At 37.7% G+C, this 26,590-nt stretch overlaps 1 protein-coding gene across 1 annotated transcript in view; it reads left to right on the top strand.

Moving 5' to 3' along the window:
- TNC (tenascin C) overlaps window positions 1–26,590 on the top strand; it is a 115,778-nt gene that overhangs the window by 13,012 nt on the left and 76,176 nt on the right. Inside the window, 1 exon segment of the mRNA XM_043980625.1 lies at window positions 25,860–26,451. Coding sequence (XP_043836560.1) covers window positions 25,995–26,451 — 457 coding nt within the window. The 5' untranslated portion in view covers window positions 25,860–25,994.

The raw sequence follows: 26,590 nt of genomic DNA, 5'->3' as shown, positions 1-26,590 counted from the left end.
AGCACCAGCCCTGGAGTCAGGAGGACCTGAGTTCAAATCCAGCTTCAGACACTTAATACTTACAAGCTGTGTGACCCTGGGCAAGTCACTTAACCCCAATTGCCTCACCAAAAATAAACAAATGAACGAATGAATAAACAAATAAACAAGCAAATAAATAAACAAATAAATAAATAAACAAATAAATGAATGAATGGATGGATAGATAGATAGATAGATAGATAGATAGATAGATAGATAGATAGATAGATAGATAGATGATAGATAGATAGATAGATAGATAAATGCCTTCTAATTTTATGCCTAAAACTTTCTAGAGAAATGCTGGTCCCAAACACACTGTTTCTGTGATACAATTAAGTTTCAATTCCTTTCATCTTTTGTCATAGTTATTATACAAACCACTGTGACATCTTATCAACACACCCATTTCACAGATACAAAGAAAAGACCTTATCATTAGGCAGTTACTGAACTAGGATGTATCCTTCCAATAATTGGTCTCAGCTTGAAGTTTGATGCTTCCAGGCTTTGGGATACATTTACTGTGAGAGAGTTCCATTTAGCAAACCTTACAGAATAAGATTCATTGAGGTTCTTGTCCTATTGGAGTGCTTTCCATTGAGGTCTTCTGAGAGGACAACAAAGTTGTGTTTTCTTTACTCCAAACCTCTAAAGAACAGACAGATATTTGCTAGATATGACTATCTTCTCTCTCTCTCTCTCTCTCTCTCTCTCTCTCTCTCCCTATATAATATATATATATACATATATATATATATACATACACATATACTATAGATACATACTGTATCAATGGTCATATATAGTTGATATAGACACATATATAGACATGTATCTATGGTATAGCTATATAGTACTTGGATACTATGGGTAAATATCTATAAACTAATTGTTATGTATAGTACTTAGGTACTATGGATAAGTATTTATAAATTAGTAATTTTATATATAGTGTTTAGATACTATAGATATAGGTCTATGAAGAAGTATTTATCTCTATGCAGAAATGGATATACAACACCAGCTAGGAATGGTCACCTTAATGATAGCTACCATTTGCAGGGTATTTTAACATTTGAAAGGTATTTCATATGCAAGATCTTATTTTATCTTCATAGGAACACTGAGGTACAACAAGTATTATTATTCCAATTTTACAGATAAGGAAAAGGAGTTTCAGAGCTTGCTCCAGATCATACAGCTAGGTAAGAAGTAGTAAAGTCAAGACTCTAACCCACATTTCTTGATTCTAAGTTCAGTATTCGTATTGCTACACCCAAACGCTTCTCATCTTAACAGCTAGACACCAATGGTATCATTCAAAGAGCTCATATCTCCTTACCCTAAAATACTTTCATACTCCCCACTCCCAGGTCAATGAAATATCCACCCAGAACTTCACTCAATGTTACAGTCAACAGCATGAGGTCACTGGACAGCAGGAAGGTGGATGAGGGTTCAGAAAGGGGAGATGGGAAAGTTGTTGAATCACTCAGCTGCATCTGACTCTTCATAACCCTATATACTATAACACACCAGTTCTTTCTATCCTCCATTATCTCCCAAAGTCTGTCCAAATTCGTATTTATTACTTCTGTGACACTATCTATACATGGGAAAGTAGCAATGAAACTTTCATCCATTTCACAGCTGTGCTGAGGTTCTCCCCATTTGTTTCAGGCTCTTCTTCAATTCGATTAGGATACTTGCATGGGATCATTCACAAGTGTGTATTGGGGGTCTACCTGGTACAAAACCTTGATTTCCAGGTCATGAAAGATGCAGAGTTTCATTCGGACACAATCTCTGATCATGTATAGTTTAGTAATGGGGTTATACAGGCAGAGATAACTCTAACATTCCCTGTTACTTGAGACATGCCTTACCAAGTTACAAAACAAAAGAGGAGGGCATATCCAAAGGAAAGGGCTGATTACAACACCAAGGACGAGGAAAGGCTCTCTGCACATGCAAAGGCATTGGAGTTGGGCTTTAAATGACTGGCAGAAATTCCACAGGTAAAAAAGAAAGGGTTAAAGAAGGTCCAGGCACAGAAAATAGTGTGAGGAAAAATATAAAGGTGTAAGAGTGGAATTGTGGTGGGGGTTGGGGAAAGCAGGGAAAAAACGGGCTGTTTGAAGCACAAAATATATGGGGGAAAAACAGTATGTGATAAGACTGGAAAATCAGAGACAATTTAATTATTTTTTTTTAACATTCAGTCCCTAAAATTGTGCCTTCCATGTAACAAGAACTTAATTTGTGAAAAATCAATTTAATTGAGTTCAAAGGCTTTGAATACCAAGGAAAATAATCTGAACCCAAACAGTTGTTGTTCAGTCATTTTTCAGTTATAGTCAACTTTCCATGACTCCATTTCCTTGGCAAAGACAGAGAATTGCTTGCTATTTTCTTCTCCAGCTGATTTTACAGATGAGGAAACTGAGGCAAACTGGATTAAGTGACTTGCCCAGGATCACACAGCTAGTAAGTGTCTGAGGACAGATTTGAATTCAGGAAGATGAGTCTTCCTGACTCCAGCACTCTATCCACTGAGTCACTTGAACTCAAATAATGCAATTCAAATGCAACAAAAATAGTGACTATGCCATAGGAATTAAAAGCTGTTTACTTATGGAAGTATAAACATATATTCAACTAATACAGCCAATTTAATGTTATATTCATCAGCTTTCAAATTAATCATCAGAAGGAGGAGTGGAGAATGGTTTGAATCACCTCCCACAGTTAGCATCCATAGAATACTTTCCCAAACAATCTTCATATGGCATCAAAGAAGTGTTTAATTATCAGAACTATGAGCCCACCCTCCTTTGTTAGAGCTGAACCCCATTTCTTTGATGTTTTCAGTAGTGGCTACAAATAATGGATCAGATGCAAAACCTGAGGGGGGAACATTTTTTTCCCACCAAAGGGGGTGCTTAACTACTAGAAATTGACTTAAATTTAGGTAGCAACTTGACTAAGTTTGTTTTGTTAGAGAAACATAAAGCCCATTCACTTTTCAAATGAGAGAGGGGACAAATGTAAACCAGCTGTCATTTGAGTATGGATGCACACAGAGTACTGGATTCAATGGGGATTATTTGAGATAATAAGTGAATCACCTCTGGCTCAAGATCCCATACTAGTTCAACTGGGAGCTTGGAAGGCAATGAGGTACAACAAAAATTGCTGTGGACTTGGGGTGAAAGGAACTGGGTTTGAATCTTGGCTCTGCTTCTTTTAGTGAACTCTTGATTCACTCTGCCTCTTTTAGTGAGTCATGTAATGTCTCAAAGATTCAAATTTCATCATTTCAAAAATGAGGTAGTTGGATTAGATGATCTCTAAACTGTAACTGCAACACAATATTTCTCCAGAATCTAGCAGCTTTGTCTAGCCTATACTACTGAATGAGTCTTGTGCCCATGTGCCATGGCCATTAATACTACAGGGATCATTAAGGTTCTTTTGTTTTGTATTCCTATTCTGTTGAGCTTGTTAGTAGAAAACTACTAAGTATGATAGGTAGTAGCCTCTTCCCTTAGGTTAACTTCTTTAGTAATCCAGCCATAACTGAGAGATTCATAAATCTATTTCTTAGCTTTGACATATTAAGTCAAACCAAATTTTCAAAAATTTGCAACAAGGACAAATTTCTCTTAAAAAGTAATTTAAGGGGCAGCTAGGTGGCACAGTGGATAGAGCACTGGCCCTGGAGTCAGGAGTACCTGAGTTCAAATCCAGCCTCGGACACTTAACACTTACTAGCTGTGTGACCTTAGGCAAGTCACTTATCCCCAACTGCCTCACAAAAAAACAAAAACAAGTAATTTAAATTTCAAATATAATTTGCCCAGAGTGGGTGGAGAAAAATATTAAAGATGTTCTTACACCGGATGTGTTCCCATCAGGCTGATTCTTTGATGAGCTCCATACATCTTTTCTCAATACCTAGGGAAGAAATGGCATTTTTTTAAAGCAAGTCCTTTGCAAAAGTCTTATTTCAAAAATTGAAACCATACCAGGCTTGAGCAGTTTGTGGTTTGAATGTATCAATGGATCTAGTCAAATACCTAAGCATTTCTTAGGTATAGCTGAACCACAAATATGAATCTTATTATTGTGTCTGGATGGAAATATTTTATGGAATAAGATTTGTGGATTAAATTTGGTTGGTAATGAAACTTCTGCTAAAGAAAAAAGGTGGAGGGGGGAAGCTGGGATACACTTCAGTTGGATGGGCTAGGAATATTTAAGCCAAGTCTCTGAGCTGAGGAGAAGGAAAACAAATCACACTATGTAGCCCTCTGTCCCTTTGTTCAGAGAACTATATAATCAGATTAACAAATTCTGGTGAAGAGAAACAGACACTAAGATAGTAGTGTAAATAGGTGAGTGCTATAAACTTAAAACAAACATGATCTGAATCTGATCCCCTTAGCTAAGCTTTCACCCAGAGCAGAACAATTCCCAACATTCTGCTGAGCAATTTCCTCAATTCTTCAGAATACTGAACTTGGCCATCTGACTTTAGCATTTTGAAATTCAAAATTAAGCTCAACAGATCAAAACTGCTGAATCAAGTCGTGGGTTGCAACTAACAATGGACCAAAGCTCCTTGAATCACACTCCAGATTTTAAAATAAGTTCCTTAAGTAATGAAGGTCAAGATTCAAAATGAAGAATGACCCAACTATAGGACACAATAATGCCAATGAAATTGGATAGTTTGCAGAATTTAATGGCCCCTGTGTGCTTTCTCCTCACCAAGAACCATGTTCTATGTCTATTTGTCACATGTTATGCCAAATAAATATACTTCCTCCCAAATGCCACAGTGGGGTTTACTTTTCGGTCATCAAGCTAGCTTGTGGTGAAGTGGGTGGATGTTGCTTTGGCATGGTGGTTGTTGGTTCTTAAGTGTCCTGGGGGAATTGCAGGGCAGAGTAAGGGAGGAAAAGCAAAGACAGAAAGAGGGGAAATTCCTTTCTACATGACTACCAAACAGCATCCCTTGAGGCAATTATCATCTGAGTATATCTCTCCTAAGTATATCTTACCTTAAAAGTGACTGATTAGAAAAGAAGTGAAATGAAAGAGTTAGACCAGCTGTTCTTTTCATCTGTGAATGTGAAGACTGATCTTACTTTGATTCCAAAAGAGAAAAAGGGACTTTGAATTTTAGGATAATGATTCTTTTTTTTTTTTAATTATGAACTCAACCATGTTTCTTCTGTTAAGAATACCATGATAAAACATCATTCATTCATTTATTAAGCATCTATCATGGGCAATGCATTATACTATTCTCTGGGAAAGATACAAAAGTAGGACACAGTCCCTTCCTTCAAATGGCTTATAGTCCAGTGAGTGGTAATGTGTTAATCCCCAGAAGCTTCTATTCTGTAGGCAGTGTGGTGTTGTGGAAAGAGTCCAGGATTTACTGTTGAAGAGCCAAGGACTGCAGCCTGACACTGCTACCTACTACCTGTTTGACCTCAGACAAATCTTAGAACCATTCTAATCCTCAATTTCATCATCTATAAAATAACGGGTTTGGTCTACGTGATCATGGTGCAGTTAGATGGAGCAGTAGATAGAGCACACTACCTGTAGTCAGGAATATTCATCTTTCTGAGTTCAAATCTGACCTCACTTATTAGCTGTGTGACACGGGGCAAGCCACTTAATCCTGTTTGCCTCAATTTCTCATCTGTAAGATGAGTTGGAGAAGGAAATAGCAAACCACTCCAGTATCTTTGCCAAGAAAACTCCAAATGGGATCACAGAGTCATACACAGAGTTATGTGCAACTGAGACAATTCAACAAAAGAACTACATCATCTCTAAGGTCACTTCCAACCCTGAATCTTATATTTCCATTCAAGTTCCTACTAGACCAGCAGCATGAGCTACCATTCTGAGGAAGCTTTCTTTCATCTACTACTTTGATTACTGGCATGCAAAAGTTTACAAAATATTTTCCTCACAAGAGACCTAGTGTATGATTCTCTTCACCTTACAGATGAGGAAACAAAGATTCAGAGGAGACCAAATCACTTGCTCAAATTACCACTATTTAACAGATGGGGAAATTTAAGTCCATGGAGTTGGGGACAATTTGCTCATGGTCACATCTGGTCAGGGCCAGGATTGGAAACAGGTCTTCTTGACTGCAAGTCCAGTGCTATTTCTACTATATTCTACTACCCCTCAACTCAGAGCAGTGGATAGCTTTTTGGACTTGGAATCAGGATTACCTTGGTTCAAATCTCATCTCTGATACTTAACCCTGGGTCAGTCACCTAATTCCATAGGCCAATGGGGAAACTTCATTTGCCCAATGGAAATGTTCATTCCTATAGCACTTTCTTCCCAGAGATTCTGTGAAGTATGAAAGTCTTAATTCCATTTTAAGCTATTAAAGGATGAAATTGTACTAAAAGTTCTTAGATACCCCATATGTGAAATTCTTTGCAAAATTTAAAGTGATATATAAAAGTCATATTAATATCATTAGTGTAGAAGAGAAAAACAAACTAGAAACCTTCACTTGAATTTTTTCCACCTAGAATCTCAAAGCATCATTATCATCAGATTGAAAATCAGTTATGTTATTGATCCTCCAACAACAATCACCTGTGTGCCTATCCCTAACACAACTACACACAATAAGCAAGAGGTGACATTTTTCCATGGTCTCTCCTTCTCAAGTCTCCCAGAGAATGGTCTCTTAGTTACAACTCCCTTTGGGACAGAACAATAAAATCATCAATCTGGAAGGGACATTAGGAATCATCTATCCTAACTCTTTCATTTTGTAAATGAGAAAACTGTTTCTCAGCAAGAGAAAGGAACTTGACCATAGTCATATAGCTGATAACTGGAAGAAAAAGATGTGACTTGAGCCAAAAGTTTTTTGATTCCTAATCCTGAGCTCCCTTTCTGTCCTTTGAATCCCTTATTTAGAATTTCTGGATTAAGAAGGGGTTTCTAGGGAGTGAATAACATTCAGAATCCCCTGTGTCTTTCTCAAGCCCCCCAGCAGGCTACCACTCATCATAGCAATCACACCTACTTAGGCCCCTGGGATGGTAGCCAGTACCTCTGAGCTTCCCATTCTGACCACTGAGTTTTCAAAAAAAATGCTCTGAGACTTTTTCAAGAATGTGATGTCAAAGGAAAACAAACTGAAAGGCCAAGATAAATGCTGCTCATGAAGCTTGGATGCCGCTGTTCTGGTTTGGTGGAGACTTTGGTTGGGCTGACTTTCTCCTGGCAGTAGAAGATACACATTGTAACTGTCTCACTCAACTGTCAGGATCTGATGTCCTTGGAAAAAATCCACCCAGAATCTGCCTCCTGACTTCTTTTTTTTTTTTTTTTTTTTTGCTGACACATTCCAAGGTGGAATTTATGGGTGTTGAGAGGGACTAGGAGTGAGGAATTTCTAGAACCTTTGAAAACATCCATGTATGTATCTCCACACTCCAGTAAGTCTGCACAATAAAACTCTAGTCTGCAAGCAAGGAGGCATATTTGGTGTTAGCTTCCTGAGGAGCTGCCAGGATGACATTGAAAGAAATCCATCTGCTACCTCCTAACAATGAAAAAAAAGTCTTTCTTCCCTTCATCGAATCAGGGACATGTCACATGTCTGTCTCAAACTGTATACTCTTAATATGTTTTGTGCACTAATAAAAATAAAGTCATGAGTGATGGTCTGAAATATATCTGCAGTCATTTAGTAGTGGTCTTTATCCAAAAGTGAATGGTTTTCTTCCCACTAAGGTCTGAGTGAAGAACAATAGCCTCTGATCTCTGGATTTAGAGATGGTGGCTAAAAATAACCAAGTGTATTTCAAGCTCCTTCTCTAAAAGTGAGATACAAAACAACCAAACTAACCTGCAGTATTTGGTCCAGAACCAGATCAGAGTTTCCCAAGCCTTGATTTCCTCACCCAGAAAATAGACTTATAACATCACAGGCAGTGTTCTAAATTTTTTTCTATTGATAAACCTTGGAAGAACAATTACCTTATTTATATGCAATGTATGATGGCATGAAATAAGCATCAAAAGAAATTTGGATGAAAAGTCAATTAATAATTTTAATCAGTGTATAAGGACCAGTGCTGTAACAAAGGGACTATTTTTGGACCATTTATTATTTTGCCTAATGTGTACCATGGATCCAGGAGGTACTATGATATCTAAGTATTTAATGTGTTAGTCAACACATAACTAGTCTTTTCAGAAATATAGCAAATAGAAATATATGTGTGGGAATGTGAAATCAACCAACTGATGAACCAAACAAGTCCCTGACAAGCTGAACAGCCTGAATTTAAAGAGCCAGGATGTTTTCATTAAGTATAGGTCATGCCAGAAGTTAGCATTAGACCAATATCTTTTACCATATTCCACAAGAAATTCAAAATGGATATATAACCTAAAGATTAAAGATCTTGCCATAAAAATTATTAGAGGCAAAACAGATCATATACCTTCCATATCTATAGCTAGGAGAAGAATTTTTACAACAAAAAATAGGCAGAGAGCCAATTACAAAAGATAAAATGGATAATTTTGACTAAATGAAATTGAAAAGTTTCTTTAGACACAAAACTAGTGCATCAAGATAAGAGAAACCATTGACCAAGAGGGACAAAAAACAACAACTTTGTGTCAAATTTCTCAGATAAGGATGTGGCATCCAAGATATATAGACAACTAAAGGAATTATCTAACACCAAAAGCCATTCTTAAATATATAAGGGATCAAAGAATAGAAATAAACAGTCCTGAAAGAATAATTACAAACCACTAACAACCATATAAAAGAATGATTCAAGGGGCAGCTAGGTGGCACAGTAGATAAAATACCAGCCCTGCATTCAGGAGGACCTGAGTTCAAATCTGACCTCAGACATTTGACACTTACTAGGTGTGTGACCTTGGGCAAGTCACTTAACCCTCATTGCCCTACCAAAAAAAGAATAAAAGAAAAAGAAAAAAGAATTATCCAAATCACTATTAATAAGAGAAATGCACATCAAAACACTAAGGTTTTACTTCATAATCAGTAAATTGGCAAAGATAACAAAAGATGGCAATAGTCAGTGTTGGAGGTGTTGTGGAAAGAGAACACAAATGCATTGTTGGTGGAGCTGTGAATTACTACATCAATTATTGAATGCAATTTCGAATTATGCTAATGAAGTAACAAAAAGTCTATAACCCTTTATATAAAAATCCCCCTGCTTGCTATATACTTAGCAAAACTCTCAACAAAAAGAAAGGTTTCATATGCATCAAACTACTCATAATGTCACTTTTTTATGATAGCAAGGAACTGGAAATAAAGTAGATTCCCTTTGATTAGGGAATGATTAAACATATTGTGGTATATAGATGGATTAGAATACAACTGTGACACACTCAAAAAGACACATATGATGAATAACAGAAAAGCATGGAAATACATGAACTGATGTAAAGTGAAATAAAGCAGAACAAGTAAAATAATATCCAAAACAACAGTAATAATGTAAAAGGAAGAACAACTAAAAGAAAACAATCGAAAATGAAGTTTCAAAGAATACAAAGAAAATCTCTCGACTTTTGAGACTAGATTTTGTATAAGAAGACATGCCCTCTCAGTCTTTTGTAGAGATACAGAGTCCATAAGTGTGGGACATTACCTCTTTTGTTGTATTTATTATAAGGATGGCTCTCTGGGAAGGGGAAAGGGGGAGAATGTAAGGAAAATCTAGGTGACATAAAAACAGAAGATAGCAATAAAATGCTGTCAAAAATAAGATGTCAAACTAACACTGATTATTCCTCTTTTTTTCTTTCTCCTTTTTTTTTGCGGGGTAATGGGGGTTAAGTGACTTGCCCAAGGTCACACAGCTAGTAAGTGTCAAGTGTCTGAGGCCAGATTTGAACTCAGGTACTCCTGAATCCAGGGCCAGTGCTTTATCCACTGAGCCATCTAGCTGCCCCCAGATTATTCCTCTTTTTTTGAACAGTGTTCCTAGGCCAATCAATCAGAGGGAATGTTATAGATACATTTTGTCTAGAATTTAGTAAAGCATCTGATGAAGTAGATCATCTTATTTTTGTAGATAAGGTGGAGAGATGAAGGCTAGATGATAGGATAGTTAGGTGAATTGGGAATTAGTTGAATTAACACATGCCAAGAGTTATCATTGATGGCTACAGGTCATCATGGAAGAAAGACATTAGTGAAGGCCCCCAGGGATGCCACAAAGCTGGATGGAATAATTAATCCAATGGATGATGATGGGAGGATCCAGAAAGACCTTAACAGGTCAGAACATAGAACCAAATCTAATAAGATTATGTCGAATAGAATAATATAAAATCTTACACTTGAGTTTTTTAAAAATCAGCTTCATGAGAGGAGGTATGGCTAGACAAACAAAGGATCTGATGATTTTAGTGTAAGCTAAATGTGAGTTGTGACCAGAAACTCCATCAAGTACTATTTAAAAATTATTTCTATTTCCTTTCCAAAGGCATTGACTTGAGCAACAGTATCCCAGTTTATTGAAGTTTAAATAAGAACTGGTGTTGGCCAACATGGGGAAATATAAAGGTAGAAATATCATTTTGGAGTATTTTTAGAAGCCAGAGAACTATTTTGCATTTAATAAAGAATTGGTGAAGGAAAAAACCTTTTGAAAGTTTTGTACAGATAGCCATTGCATGCTATCAGTCGCTTTACTGTAAAGTGGGTTTAAAAGAATAACATGGACACTAGAGATAATATTGAAACGTCACTTAATAAGTTTTGGGATGGTAATCCCTGTTCAATTGCAGTCTTATCTGTACATCCATCCACAGTAGCATTCTGAGTAATGATATCAGAAGCCAATTTGGACTTTGTTACTAAATGGGTAAATGGCTTCAAGAAGTTTCCTCCTAGACACTTCAAGCGTATTCACAGACCATGATTGAAAAGGAAACTATATTTTGGGTCTTGCTGACTTGCAGCCAGTAAGGATATTGCTCATGTGAGAGAAAGTGTTCCAAGGTTTGTGTCAAGCAATTTGACCTCCCTTTCCTAGATCACTAGGAAATGTGATGCACGGATGTGATCTTGGGAATGGAATAGTAAGCTATAGTGTTACAATTACCTAAGAAAGGCATAAGGAACTCATGATAGAAGAGGATCTCCAAATCCAGGAAAAAAAGAAAGAACTGTGGAGTATAGATGCTGAATGAACCATACTATTTCTTTTGTTTTTGGTGCTGTTGTTTTTCTATTTTGAGGTTTTTCCTCCTTGCTCTGATTTTTCTCTTATAACATGACTAATGCAGAAATATGTTTAATGTTATATATATATATATATATATATATATATATATATATCCTATATCAGATTACCTGCTTATTTGTAGAATCAGAGTAATGGGCATGGCTAGCAAAAGGAGGGATGGAAAACCAGAAGAAAGATGAGTCATCTAATTCCCACAGAAAAAGAAAGATAAGAAAAATAAAATTAACATTTAGCGAGTCGATAAAATTCTTGTTGTGGAAGAGAAGGAAGAAGAGACCACATTCAATAGCACCACCTGGTAGAAGTGTTGGTGGTACCCCACCAAAAGACACAGAAAGCAGAAATGGTGGAGTCTAGCCTTGGGATCATAGGATTTCAAAGTGGACAGGACCTTAGAAATCATCTTGCCCAATCCCCACACTTTGTAAAGAAGAAAACCTGAAATCAAAAAGGGGGATATAAGTTGTCAAAATAAAGAACGGTTACTGAAATCAGAACATTACTCCAAATCTTTACACTACACACAAGAGTATGTCAGATCTCTGTGCAGACTCAATCCAATCCCCAAAACACTTCTTCTAGGTACAATCATACACCTAAGTAGGAAAATGCCATTCATTCATTCAACAACTCTATATTTTTAACGTTTAAAGCATTATACTTGGCATTCAGGATACCAAGACATACATGACACATATATCATTTTCAAGGGCCCTCTATTTTCTCATCTCTAAAAAATGGAGATTGGACTGGTGGATCCCCATGGTCCTTTACCTCTAATGGAAGAATGACATGCACACAGATAACTGTGGTACAAAGGAGAGGGAGAAGTGCAAAGGCAGGGAACTGGCAGGGTGGTATGAGACATCTGAGAGACATCACCTAAGGAGAAAAAAAGGTGTCAGCAAAGGCTTCACAGAAGAGATAGAGTAAATGGGCCCTGGAGATCACCTGAGCAAAGGTCCAGAGATGGACAGAATGGAAAGCAGTCTAGTTTGGCTGAAATGTAAACTCTGGGAGGGAGAGTACTGTGAAACAAATCTAGAAAGGTGGGTTAGAGCCAGATTATAAAGCATTTTGAATATAAGTATCAGGATGCATTGCTTTTTATAAGCAATAGGGAGTCACTCAAAGTGAGTAAAGGAATGGCAAGATCAAAGCAGTCTATCAGAAGCATTTCTTGGAGAGAAGATGGTATGACGAATGACTTGGAGAAAGGATAGACTGAAGGAAGGAAGACTCATTAGAAAACTTTTCCAGGCAGGAAGATATGAGTCCTTAAATAGGATAGCTAGAGCATGAATTGATATATATTCAGGAAAAAATCAATTAACCTCCTAAAGAAGGAGCAGAATTAAGGAGGCAGCTAGGTGGTGCAGTGGATAGATTGCTGGACTTGGAATCAGAAAATCTCATCTTCTTGAGTTCAAATCTGGACTCAAACACTTATGAACTGTGTGACCCTGAGTGAGTCATTAACCCTGTTTTCCTCAGTTCCTCATCTATCAAATGATCTGGAAAAAGAAATGGCAAACAACTCCAGTATCTTTACCTAGAATATCCCAAATGCGGTCATAAGTCAGACACAACTGAATAACAACCAAAAAAATGTTTTGAGACTACCACGCTAATGAGATGGGGAAAGGTTAGGTGATGGTGTGGGGTTTTTTGTAGAACTTAAAGACTGAAAGGGAATTTAGAGATTGTCTAGTCCAAATGCTTCATTTTACAAATAAAGGAATTAGAGTGGAGAAAAGTAAAAGCCCAGTACGTTAATACTGAACTAAGAATCAAATCTAGGTGTTCTGATTCCAAATTGGATGCTCTTCCCACAACCCTAAAACTCTGATTTTGCTGAGATGTCTAGCAAAATCACTAGACTTTTCTATTCCATCTTCCAGTACTTATTTCATATAAAGACACAAGAGAGAGAAATTCTGGTACATATGATTCATCTACCAATGTAGAAATATCTCCTGTGACTGAGACCTAGCTGCCCAATAAGAAGGAGATTGGGAACAGTGGGGAAAAAAAAGCTCATTCTTGATTTCAAATGCATTGTATCTACAATCAGCATTCATGGAAACTTATAGGGTAAAGAAAATCTCCTTTTGCAAATACTGACATTTGATACTGTCATTGTTTTAAATGATAGAAAATAATGGACTACCTGTGAGAGGTAAGGTATGATGAGAGATGTCTAGACAAATTATTTAACTTCTCTGGACCTCGATTTTTCTGTCTATAAAACATGGAGATTTGACTAGTGGGTGCCTATGGTCCCTTTGACCTCTAACCTTCTCTCTCTAAATCACAATTATCTTATCTACAAAAAAAAAAGGATTAAAACATATTTTAAGCACCTTACAGAGTTGTGAGGATCAAAGAATGGACTGCACATAAAGGAAAGCTAAGTGGTAAAATGAATTAAGTGCTGGCCTTGGAGTCAGGAAGACCTGAATTCAAATCTAGCTTCATATATATGCTAGCTGTGTGGCCCTTGAAAAGTTACTTAATCTTTCTCAACCTCAGTTAACCTATCTGTAAACTGTGGACAATAAAACACCTCCCTACCCATGTTGTGGGGATCAAATGAGACAATATGTGTAAAGTACTTTGCAAATTTTAAAGTGCTATATAAAATGCTATGTATTATTAATAATAAAATATCATGCAAATAGTATCTCATAAATCTAGTATTATGGCTTTATAATGGTATACCTAAGTGATAAAAGGTAAAGTATTAAAAGAATAAAACAGCATATAAAATTGAATAGTCAAATGTGACCAAATATGAAAAAGAAGTTTAAAATGGAAGAGATCATTATTGGTTGACATCTCACACACACACACACACACACACACACACACACACATCCCAACTCATTAAGCATGTAGGCATAGAAGAATAGGAAGATAAAGAAGAAGGCGTGCATTTCAGTTTAGGGGAGTAGGAAGCTAAGAAATCATCATGAGCAAACCATAAAAACCAGGGCTGAGAATGGCATTAAATGAAGGAGGAAAAAAAGAAAATGAATCTGAGTTAATAGTTTGTAACAAGAGTGTGGGTTAATAAGTATTGATATCTAGCTAAAGCTGGGGTGCTAATTTGAAGGGAAAGAAATGTTAGAAGTGACCAACAGGAGAAGAAAACTAGCACTATCTAAGAGTTTAATGAAAGGTAAAAAGGCCTTTGTATGAATTTGTAATGGATCAGGTCTTAATACATGCTCAATTTTTGTGTACATGCCATGTACTGCTGAAAAAAGGAATATTCCTTTCTATCTCCATTTAATTTTCTTGAGAGGTCTATCATTTCTAACTTTTCTAAAATTCTATTCACCTCTTTAACTTCTTTCTTATTTATTTTGCGGTTAGATTTATCTAGTTCTGAGAGGGGAACGTTAAGATCTCCCACTAGTATAGTTTTGCTATTTCTTCTTGCAATTCATTTAGCTGCTCCTCTAAGAATTTGGATGCTATCCCACTTGGTGCATATATGCTTAGTATTAATATTATTTCATTATTTATGGTACCTTTTAGCAAGATGTAGTTTCCTCTGTAAATTAGATCTGTTTTTGCTTTTGCTTTGTCTGAGATAAGGATTGCTACCCCTGTTTTGTTTTTGTTTGTTTCTTTGTTTTTTACTTCAGCTGAAGTATAATATATTCTGCTTTAACCTTTTACCTTTACTCTGTGTGTATCTTTCTGATTCAAATGTGTTTCTTGTAAATAACATATTTTAGGATTCTGGTTTTTAATCCATTCTGCTATTCACTGTCATTTTATGGGAGAGTTCATCCCATTCACATTCACAGTTATGATTACTAACTGTGTATTTCCCTCCATTCTATTTTCCCCTTTGTACTTTTTTTCATCTTTCACCTTATTCCTCCTCATCAGTGTTTTGCTTCTGACTACTGTCTCCCTCAATCTGCCCTCCCTTTGATCAGCCCCCCTCCTTTTTCTTTCCTTTTTCTTCCCCTGCTTCTACCCTCCCTTCTACCACTGCCCTCCCTATCCCCATTACCCTTTTGTTTCCCTAAAGGGTAAACTAAGTTTCTTTATCCAAATGAGTGTCTATGTTATTCCCTCTTTGAACCATATCAAAGTCAATTTATACCTATATCCTCTATATATACTCTTTCTATCTGCCCCAAAAGAGGTACAGTTCTCTGAGTTATAAGTATCATCTTGCCTGTGTGGGATGTAAACAGTTTAAACTTATTGAAAATTTCCTGTTTACCTTTTTATACTTCTTTTGAGTCTTGTATTTGAAGATCAAATTTTCTGTTGAGTTCTGGTCTTTTCTTCAGGAAACCTTAGAACTCCCCTATTTCATTGAATGTCCATCTTTTTCCCTGAAAGATAATGATCAGTTTCACTGAGGTGGTGATTCTGGTTGCAATGCGAGCTCCTTTGCCTCCCAAATATATTCCAAGCCTTCCAGTCCTTTAATGTTGAAGCTGCCAGGTCCTGTGCAATCCTGACTATGGCTCCATGATACTTAAATTATTTCTTTGTGGCTGCTTGCAGTATTTTCTCCTTCACCTGACAATTCTAGAATTTGACTACACTGTTCCTTGGAGTTTCCTTTTGGGGTCTCTTTCAGGACGTCATTGGTGGATTCTTTCAATGACAATTTTATCCTCTTATTCTACAATATCAGGGAACTTCTTGATAATTTTGTGGAATATGATGTCTAGACTCTTTTTTTGATCATGGCTTTCAGGTAGTTCAATAATTCTTAAATTATTTCTCCTGGATCTATTTTCCAGTCGTTGTCTTTCCAACAAGGTATTTCACATTTTCTTCTATTTTTTTCATTCTTTTTATTCTGTTTGACTGATTCTTGTTGTCTCGTGGAGTCATTAGCTTCCATCTGAACAATTCTAATTTTGAAGGCATTATTTTCTTCAGTCAACTTTTGTATTTCCTTTTCTAAGATGTTGACTCTTTTTTTCATAATTTCCTTACATAACTCTCATTTCTAGCATTTCTTTTCCCATGTTTTTTTCTACCTCTCTCATTTGATTTTTAAAGGCCTTTTTAAGCTCTTACAAGAAAGCTTTTTGGTCTTGAGACCAATTCATCTTCCCTCTTGAGGCTTCATATCTAGGCATTTTAACAGTATTGACTGTGGCTTGCAGATTCCTCACTGCCCTGGGCTTGCTCCCTGTCCTGGAATGGCTTGAACTAGTCCTACCTGTCCTGTGAATGGTTCTCTATCCATGGCTGGTGGCGTTCAAAACTGGCCTGTTGTGCTACCAGCCTACTCAGCCAGGATCAAGGGGCCTCAGCTACTGATCTGTGCTGTGGCCAGGAGCCTCCTGTTGACTTGCACAGACCCCCTCCACACTGTGCTGAGCTGTGCTGCACTCCCTTTTTGCCCAAGTAAGACAGACCTTTCCTTTCCTGAAGTCTTCTAAATTATCTCAAGTTGGAAGATTGTGTCTGTATGTCTTTTTGTAGGTTCTGTAGTTCCAGAATTCATTTAGAGGCTTGATTTAATGTTGTTTCTGAGGGAAACTTGGGAGAGCTCAGTCAACTTCCTGGCTTCTCTACACTATTTTTGCTCTGACCCCCCTCCACAATAGATCAGGTCTCTATGGTGGTCTGCTTTCCTCCATCAGTGTTCCTTAGGCCTGGAGCAATACAAAGAAAGAGATTTGTGGGATAATATGGAGTCTGGAATTTTCATGTTGCACTAATAAGCAATCAGTATAGTGTTGGGGTTCTTAACATGGATGCATGATTTCAGAGAAACCGTGTAAAGTATATGGGAGAAATTACATCTTCATTTGACTAACTTCTCATTGAAATTGAGCCTCTCCTTCAATTATGAATGTAGATGACAAACATTATTCTGAGAGTTTGCATCAGATTGTTAAAGGAGTCCAGAACATACAAGGGTAAGAACCCCTGGTATAGTAAAAACACTGCTAACCTTTCATAGACTTCAGTCCTAGGGAATCTCTACTAGGGTATGACTAGAAGGTCAGTTTCACTTTTTTGACCAGTTTCTTCATATGTAAAGTGGGAGGTGGATATAATGGTCTTTAGAGTCCCTCCAAGTCTAAATCCTATTATCTTATTCCCTTCTTTGAGTTTCATTTCATATATATATATATATATATATATATATGTGTGTGTGTGTGTGTGTGTGTGTGTGTATATATGTATGTATGTATGTATGTATGTGTATATATAAGTCACTGGACAAGATGAACTCTAAAGTCTCCTTCTAACCCTGTGATTCAGTAATGATTCTGGAATGTTAAGGCAAAGGAATTTTAAATGGAGAGAGAGACATTGAAGTAGCTGACACTAAGTTCAAACATTGGAAAGGAGTTCAGGAAAGAGGGATGGATCAGAGGACAGCAGCAGCGTTGATTCATGCTCTACCTCATCCAGTGGGGGGAAAAACATAGCTTGGGTGGTCTACTAGAAACAAAGTGGAATAAAAAATTATTTGTGTTGTCATGGTTCCAAATGGCCACAGTAACAATTAACCTTATAGAGGGAAGCCAGATCATCTGATAGGCAAAAGAATCTAGTCCAATCAACCACAGAAGCACCAAATTCCACTGTTTCAGAAAGTTTGGTCTCAGGATTCTTGGATAGAGGCCATTGAAGGGATGGGTTTTGAGGCCATCCTTTGAAAACTAAAGAAAAGATTTCAGGAGAAATATATTTAGCTTCTTGAGTTATCCTCAATGGCCAAAATAGAAAAAAGTAAGAGAGGTCAAAAAGTCTAGGGAAAAAAAATCTAAGGTCCCAGCTGTTTGGTAGGAAATAAACACTTAATTGCTATAATTTCTCTCTCCATTAGAAAGTTAAATTGAAACAAAAGTCAGCAATGTCAGTCACAAATAGACTACAGGAGAGGAGGAAAAGGAGAAGGGAATGACAGCATAAGATCTGAAAAGTTAATTGTTATCCTTTTTTCTCCTAATTCAGGGAAGAAAGGAAGCAGGGAGATAGGGAGGGAGGGAGACAGACAACGAGGGAGGGAGGAAGGGAGGGGAGGGAAGGAAGGAAGGGAAAGATGGGGAGGGAAGGAAGGAAGGGAAAGATGGAAAGAAGGAAGGAAGGAAGTAAAGAAAGAAGGAAAAAGGGAAGGAAGGAAGAGAGGAAGGAAGGAAAGAGGGAAGGAAGGGAGGAAGGAAGGAGGAAAGGGAAGAAATGAAAGAAGGAAGAAGGAAGGAAGAAAGAAGAGGGGAAGAAGAGAGAGAGGGGGTAAAGAAGGAAAAGGACAGAAGGAGAAAGGAGGGAGGAATGGAAAGTTTTAATGGAAAAGAGTGACACACAGTAAAGTGTAGCTGGGGAAAGACCTTTTGGTTGAAAATGTTACAGTGCTGCTACGTGGGAGCCATAGAGTAGATTGAAACACCCTTTTAATATCATTATTAGTATGGATTTGGTTATGGTTCCAGAACTGTTAGGGGAGGGAATGGTTCATGAAGAAGATGTCACAGAACAGCAAGACAACTTCTGGGAAGATAGCAGAAAATATAGGAGCACGGAGAGATGCTGCTGATCTAGTATCTAGTTTGTCTTCACTACTAAAGGATGGCCCAGAAGAATTAGATGTAAGGAAGGGAGAGAGAGAGACAGAAAAAGAGAAAGAAGAGGAGAAAGGAAGGAGAAAGAGACCTTGCATCTTTAAAAGTAGTAATTTGAAGTTTTAAGGAAACATATTTTATGTGGAAAGTAATGATGTGAGGATTCTGATAGGTTACTTTGGGTCACTAGAACTGTGAATCTCAAATTCTTCCTGTGTCAACAGACTGAGTGTATATAAATTCATAGAACCCTATGGAAAGGTTGGCAAACAAAGGCCCGTGGGCCAGATCCAACTACTACTTGGTTTTGTACAGCCTGAAAGCTAAGAATGGGTCTTTTAAATAAAGTTTTATTATATTTTTCAAACCCCACCAGAAGTCCATTATAATTATCTGTTCCACCCCTAGTAGAAAACCAGAATTATATCACAGCTATCTTCAAATCATAGTCCCCACATACTTCCTTAACCCTGTGTGTAATTTCATTGGTGTTTGGGAATTTGGGGGAAAGAAGACCCCTTTCCAATGCAGATTTGCTGCTACTTGACAATATGCAGACATGTTGCTTGGAATACTGAGAAGCTAAATAACTTGCCCAGGGTCACACAGCCAGTGTCAGAGGCAAGACTCAATATAGCTACAGCTGGTGGTGCAGTGGTTAGAGAACTGAAGCTGGAATCAGGGAAGCTTAGGTTTCAAATCCTATCTCAGACACTGTGTGATCCTGGACAAGTCACTTAACATGGTTTTACTCAGTTTCCCCATCTGCAAAAATGGAGATAGTAATAGCCACATATCTCCCAGGATTGTTGGGAGGATAAAATAGGATCATATTTGTAAAGTACTTTGTAAATCTTAAAGTATTTGTAAATGTAGCTATTATTATTCCTACCAAAGGTCTATGTTTGTGTTTTTTTTCTCAATTTCATCATCTGCCTTGTGGCAGAACTTATAATACAACCCTCCATCCAACACAAGAATCTTTTTCTACTATTCTCTAAATAGATAGTCATCCATCCTGAATTTAAATGTCTCTAATAACAGGGAGCTCACTCCCATTTAGGTCTCACAAGGCAGACAATTCCATTTTTGACAACTCTAGTCATGAGAAAGTTTAAAGCTATGTCTACTACCCACTGATCCTCATTCTGGTCAAAATATCACCAGGACGGGCAGCTAGGTGGCGCAGTGGGATAAAGCACTGGCCTTGGATTTCAGAGGGCCCTGAGTTCAAATCCAGCCTCAGACACTTGACACTTAACTAGCTGTGTGACCCTGGCAAGTCACTTAACCCTCATTTGCCCTGCAAAAAAAAAAAATATCACAGGACAAATTGTTCCCTCTGTTACACAACAGCCATTCAAATCATTTGAAGCTAAGTATCATGTTAGGATAGCTAAACAATGTGTCTTCAACTAGTATTCATCTAAGAGTGTTCAACTTCTTACCCTCCTGACTATGGAGAGATAAGAACTCACTTTCTACTTAAGAGGATTCTCCAAAGGGAGTCCCATTTCTAAAGCCCTACAAGCTTCTGTGTCCATTAAAGTTTCTTAAAGTGGACAAGCAATAACCACAACTTTTACAAATTCATATTCCTATCACACTTTCAAGTTCACAAAGTAATTTCCTCACAACCCTATGAAGTAAGTAGACCAAGGCCTTTGCTCATACAGACTCAAAGGATGAAGTGTTTTCTCCAGTCTTATAGCAAGTTTGTAGTAGAGCTGGCCTATGGATAAAAACCTTGACTGCAACTCAAAGCTGTTTCTTCTTAGCTGACCAAGAAAGGAGAACAGCAAGCCAATACTTTGTATGAAGAGATGTCATTTACTTAAAGAGAATCATGATTGCCCTCTATTCTTTCTTTTATGAATAATTTAAATGCCTTCTATGTATCTTCATTGAGTTAACTTCTAAACCTTAATTAGAAGTTTGGCCACTTTCTTGACAGCATACATGCTCTACAAGGTGCAATGATGTACTCTGCAAGACTAAAAATTAAATGACTTCTATAAGATGCCCAAAATGTATGTCAGTTGATTACCACGTGTCTAGGGGAAAGGAGGTAGGGAATGGCATGAGCATGGAAAGCTCAGCCCCCATTTTCTACTAACACCATTCCTCAACAGGATAACTTTGTCAGTGTACATAATGAAAATACAGAGTGAAAGAACTTCTAGTCTTGACTCTAGTTCCTTTTCACAAACCCATTGCCTTGAAAGGGTAGCTGGCAAAAAAAAAAACCACCTGACTGCCACCTTTCACTCATTCCTATAGAATGTTAACTCTTCCTGAGCAGTGTAAGCTTAAGAAAACAGGTAATATTTAATTTTGGTTTTACATAACTTGTGCCCCCTAGGCACAGTGCCTGGTACACAATCAGCACTTAACAAATACTTGTTGTTGTTTGATTATTGATTTAACAAATTATCTACTATGTAGAGCTCTCTTCAAATAATGAGGTTGGAAGGTTGGAAACTTTGTGAATAGAAAGGTAAATTCTTAAAGATCAGGGACTATTCTTACTTTTGTCTTTGTATTCCCAGTGACTAGGCATATAGTAGTCCCTTATCAAGACATAGTGAATGTCAAAAAAAAAATTTTAAAGGCATATTGAAGTAGGTTGGAATATAAAGCTTTAAGATGATTTTTGTTGTCTTTCTTTGTATTCCCAACACAGCACAATGCCTGGCAAAAGTAAGCACTTAATGCTTATTCACTTGATTTGACTAGAAAAAAAAAAAACATTGATTCAGATCTAGTAAACATGCTAATATTTGAGAAAGGAAGGAAAAGAGAAAGAAGAAGGGAAGAAAAGGGAAAAGAGGAAAAGGAAGGAGCATCTGCTCACATGCCTGGTGTTCTTGGTCTCTTCCTTCAGTCCAAACACAAAAATATCTTTCTCTTCAAGGTGAAACATTCAGCCTAGTTACCTATATTAGAACTCAAAGAGTTCTCATTTAGGAAAGCAGAACCTGTTTAAGAGGGCTCAGTCTTCTCAACCACAAGGCAGATACCAAGAGGAGATAGATGGATAGTAGTGAAAGATCAAACATGAAAAGGCAGGAGGGACAGCTCTTTCAAGATACATACCTGTAGTTCCAAGACCTGCTGACATCTGAATCTTTTTCTTACTCCTACAAGGCTCAGGGGGACTAAGAAATGTTTCTCAACCCCATTGTCCCTGACACCTGCCTACCCCACCTTGCTCAAATGAGCTATTGTGGCTGAATACACCAGGTATTTCAGACCATTTGATGTTTCCATTTCTTTTCTTGATCAATCTAGTTAATAAATATTCTCTATGCATGAAAGGAGAGATCCGCTTTCTTCTTGTTGACTCATCTTTTCCTTAGGGCAAGACACTGCTGAAAAATGTCAGGAAGCACTACAGAATAACCAACCTACACAGATAATTGACTTGAGACACTAATGTAATAGAAACCTTGCCAGGAAAAAGAGATGCCAAAAGTCAACTGACTGGTATAATTTAGAAATAAATGGCCATAACTACCTTGCCTCAGTTTACATTCAGGGAAAGAAGAGTTAAGAAGATCATAAGTGCATTTAGAGTTGGTTACAGATATTTTCTATTTATTTAAGTATAATATGCACTCTACCTAAATGTTTGAGCTAAAGAATAATCACACCAAATAGGCCATTTCTTCTTAGTTCCTTATGTCCCCTGTAACACAAATACATAGCAATGACAGAAAAGATTTCCCCAACCTGACAATTAGAATATTATTATTTTTTTAATTTGGCACTAATGTAGGTTACTGAGACGGCATCAAAGACTGCTCAAGGGGAGGATAGTTTAGAAACATTCTCCTCCATGAACAGAAAGGAAGGCTAAACTTTTATAGAGGATAGATGGGATAACCACTTGAAAACTGGAAGTTCCCTTTCAGGGTGGGGTGGAGATAGCTGGATTGCTATTCATATCCTGAGAGTCAAGGGGGATTTTTTTTTTAATGATGGCCTGATCTTTAGGGTTATCTCTGTCTCCTAGCTCTGGTCAGGTAGTAGCCATTGACTTTCCTGATATAGAATTATATGTCCCCTTACTTCTTGGGTATGTCTGTTCTGATATCTAGTTGGTCAATCTAAACTTAAAAGTCCCTTGATTCCTCGCATATGTTTGTCCTGTTATCTGGTCATCTTTGGTTTTGCTTCTCACAGGGGAAATTTCTTTTAATTAATCCTAAGCCCCATGTCACCAGGAATGCCTTCCCAATACCTGTGCTTCTCCAAATCCTATTCATCCTCAAGGCTTAGCTCAAGAAACAATTCCTCCTTATAGCCAACCACTCCAGCCCTATTGATATAAGGGGCTAACTTGCCTATAAATACTGAGGATACCACCCTTGCCTTTCTGGTTATTCTCCCTGCCTCAAATCTCTCCCCACTCCAGTCTAGCCTACATTTGACTGTCACCCACTAATTTAAAAAAAATGCTAATGGTGCCCTATTACCTCCAGGATGAAATACAAAAACCTCTGTTTCGCTTTTCAAAACATCCCTTTAACATCCACACCTTCCCAGTCTTCTTATCTTACTTCCTTTCATGTATTCTTTGATCCAGTGATGCTAACCTCCTTGCTGTTCTTCACATGAGACACACCGTTGCTTGGGCCAATTAATTCCTTACACTGTCTTCATGCTCTGTGTTTTTCCTCGATGTCCTCTATGCCTAAAATATTCTCTCTCATCTCCAATGCAGAGCTTCCCTGGCTTCATTCAAGTTCCAGCTAAAATCCCACCCTCTACAAGGAGCCTTTCCTGATCCCACTTAACTTTACTGCCTTTCCTTTGTTTATTATGTCCAATTCATCCTGTATAATATCTTTTTTTTTGTACATATTTATTTACACAATGTCTCCTCCATTAAACCATTAGTTCTTTGAGATCAGGGACTGGTTTTTGTCTTTCGGTGCTTATCAAAGGGTCTGACAGTAGGCACTTAACAAATGCCTACTGACTTGGCTCAAGATCATCATGATTTGAAATGTATAGCAGCTGCAATCCTTGACATGCCTATCATTGAAATCTAGTTGATTCTACACCATTCTCTAATATTTATATTGGCCTTATCTCCTTGAATGGCTTAAAAGTTCCTTGAGCGTAGATGCCAAGTTCTAAATGTATTTTGTAACAAATGTGGAGCCAAGAACAGGACTGGAAATATTGTAGAAAACAACAAATATTTATTTGGTGGTTGATTTCCACAAATGGGAACCAATGACCATCTACAAAGATCCCTTTCCCCCCAAGGCCAAAACATGGAGAATAATGGCTTTGGGCCCCAATTTCATGTCCAAACACCTTGAATCTTCTATGTGAGAAGTTCAATTCATTAAGAAGAGAATATGGGGGTGGCTAGGTGGCACAGTGGATAGAGCACCGGCCCTGGAGTCAGGAGGACCTGAGTTCAAATCCGGCCTCAGACACTTAACATTTACTAGCTGTGTGACCCTTGGCAAGTCACTTAACCCCAACTGCCTCACTAAAAAAAAGCGAATATGAGAAACATCAATGGCAAGGACATGAATTAATGTGGAAGAATAATAATGATAACAATCATTGACATAATATAGCACTTTGGGGTATGCAAAGAATTTTATTTATTATTTCATTATATCATTTATTATTATTATCTATTTATTATTCCATTGATATGTTTAACAGAGGCAGCATGATCCAGTGGAATGAGTACCAGCATTAGATTCAAATGAGCTGAGTCTGAATCTGGATTCAGTCACTTAACTGCTTGGGTGATCTTGGTTAAGATACATAACCACTTGGGGCTTCTGCTTCTACATCTTTAAAATAAAGGAGTTGGACCAGATAGCCTCTGAGGTCCCTTCTAGCTTCAGATCTATGATCCTTTGTTTTAAAGTTTTGGGGGGAACCATCCCATTCTCATTTCCACAATAAGAGTGAGAAGGAATTTACTCCATTACTCCCTTTCATGCATTCTGTGTTCTAAGCAAATTAGACAACTCCCCATTCCCTGTCCAGGTCATGTTCTCATTCATCTCTATGACTGGCCTTAGTTCATACTATCTCCTATGCTGGAAATAGGATCATAGATAGCACTGGAAAGGATCCCAGAGGTCAGCTAATCCAATCCTCTCAGTTTATAGGAGAGGAAACTACAGCCTAAAGAGGTTGAAAGTTTTATCTGAGATCATACAAGACAGAAATGGCAGTGCTGGGAATTAAAGCCAGGTCTTCAGGCTCTAAATACAACCTTCATTCCTTGTTTCCCCATCTTCATTTTTGAAATTCCTTCCTTCCTTTCTGTAAGACCTCCTTCATGAAGCTTTAGTTCATACTACTCTCCCTCACCCTCCTGAACATTGGTCAAAGTAACTACACCCTCTCCAGATTTTCCAAGAGGATTCTGTCTGCATCTTTCCTTTGGATTTCTCACATTTTACCTTACAATGCTTATTTGTGGGTATGTCACATTCTCCACTACAGAGTAAAGTCCTTGAGAGAAGCATCTTATAGCTAGATCCCATTTAGTGCAAATAATAAATCCTATGAAATTGTCCCATTACTCCAATTTGCATTGCATATGTCTACTGGGCTGAAACCAATTAAGATGTTTGAAAGACTGAATTTGAATGCAGGTGACCACTTCATGGCATTTGTTAAGTGCACCAATAGGGAACTTGCCATATCATAAATCCTGTCCATAAAGCTAGGATGATCATTAGGAAATTGTCAAGGACCTCGAGGAGCCCTTTCATACTACTGGTGCTTAATAAATGTTAATTAAATTAAATCAAAGATATATAGCCAACTGTGTATTAAATACTTTGCAAAGTTTCCAGTTATCATTAATGCTAAATAAAAAAGGAACTAACAGCAATAACTACAATAGCTATGTTTTTAAATTATTGTTGTTGTTATTATTTATTATCATTATTATTATTATTTGTAGGAAGAAAATTGTCTCAAGAAGAAAAAAGGAAACTGACTCTTGCTTAGGCTACATTTTCTCCATTTCCAGATTTGAACTCTAAAAACATATTAACGTTCCTACTTCAGAAGAGCTACCACCAAACTAAATTCCACCATGGGGCCTCTGACCCAGGTGTTGGCCTACACAATTGTAGCTCTGTTATACCACCCTACCCAAGCAGGGGTCCTTAAGAGAGTGATCCGCCACAAGCGTCAGAGTGGCATCAATGTCACACTTCCAGAAGAGAACCAGCCAGTTGTCTTTAACCATGTGTACAACATTAAGATGCCCGTGGGTTCTCACTGCTCGGTAGACTTAGAATCAGCCACTGGGGAGAAAGAACTGAACCCCCCCACTGAGCTAGGAGAAAGCTTCCAAGAGCACACACTTAATGAAGAGAATCAGATCGTTTTCACACACCGAATCAATATCCCCCGACGAGCATGTGGCTGTGCACCAGCTCCAGACATCAAGGACCTACTAACTCGACTGGAGGAGCTAGAGGGACTGGTGTCTTCTCTGCGAGAGCAATGTGCCAGTGGGGCTGGCTGCTGTCTCCAACCTGCTGAAGGTAGGTGGAAACTTATTATGATGCTAGCTGCCTCTGGCATCCAGAGAATATAACTGAGGTATACAAAGGAATGTTTCTGATCATTTTTACAACTGAGATGGCCAATCAAGGGGACCTAGTCCAATCCTATCATTTTTCA

Source organism: Dromiciops gliroides, chromosome 2 (genome assembly GCF_019393635.1).
Source record: "Dromiciops gliroides isolate mDroGli1 chromosome 2, mDroGli1.pri, whole genome shotgun sequence".
NCBI classification, from domain to species: Eukaryota; Metazoa; Chordata; class Mammalia; order Microbiotheria; family Microbiotheriidae; genus Dromiciops; species Dromiciops gliroides.
The sequence above is the reverse complement of the archived record's forward strand: the minus strand, read 5'-3'. Positions and strand labels throughout refer to the sequence as shown.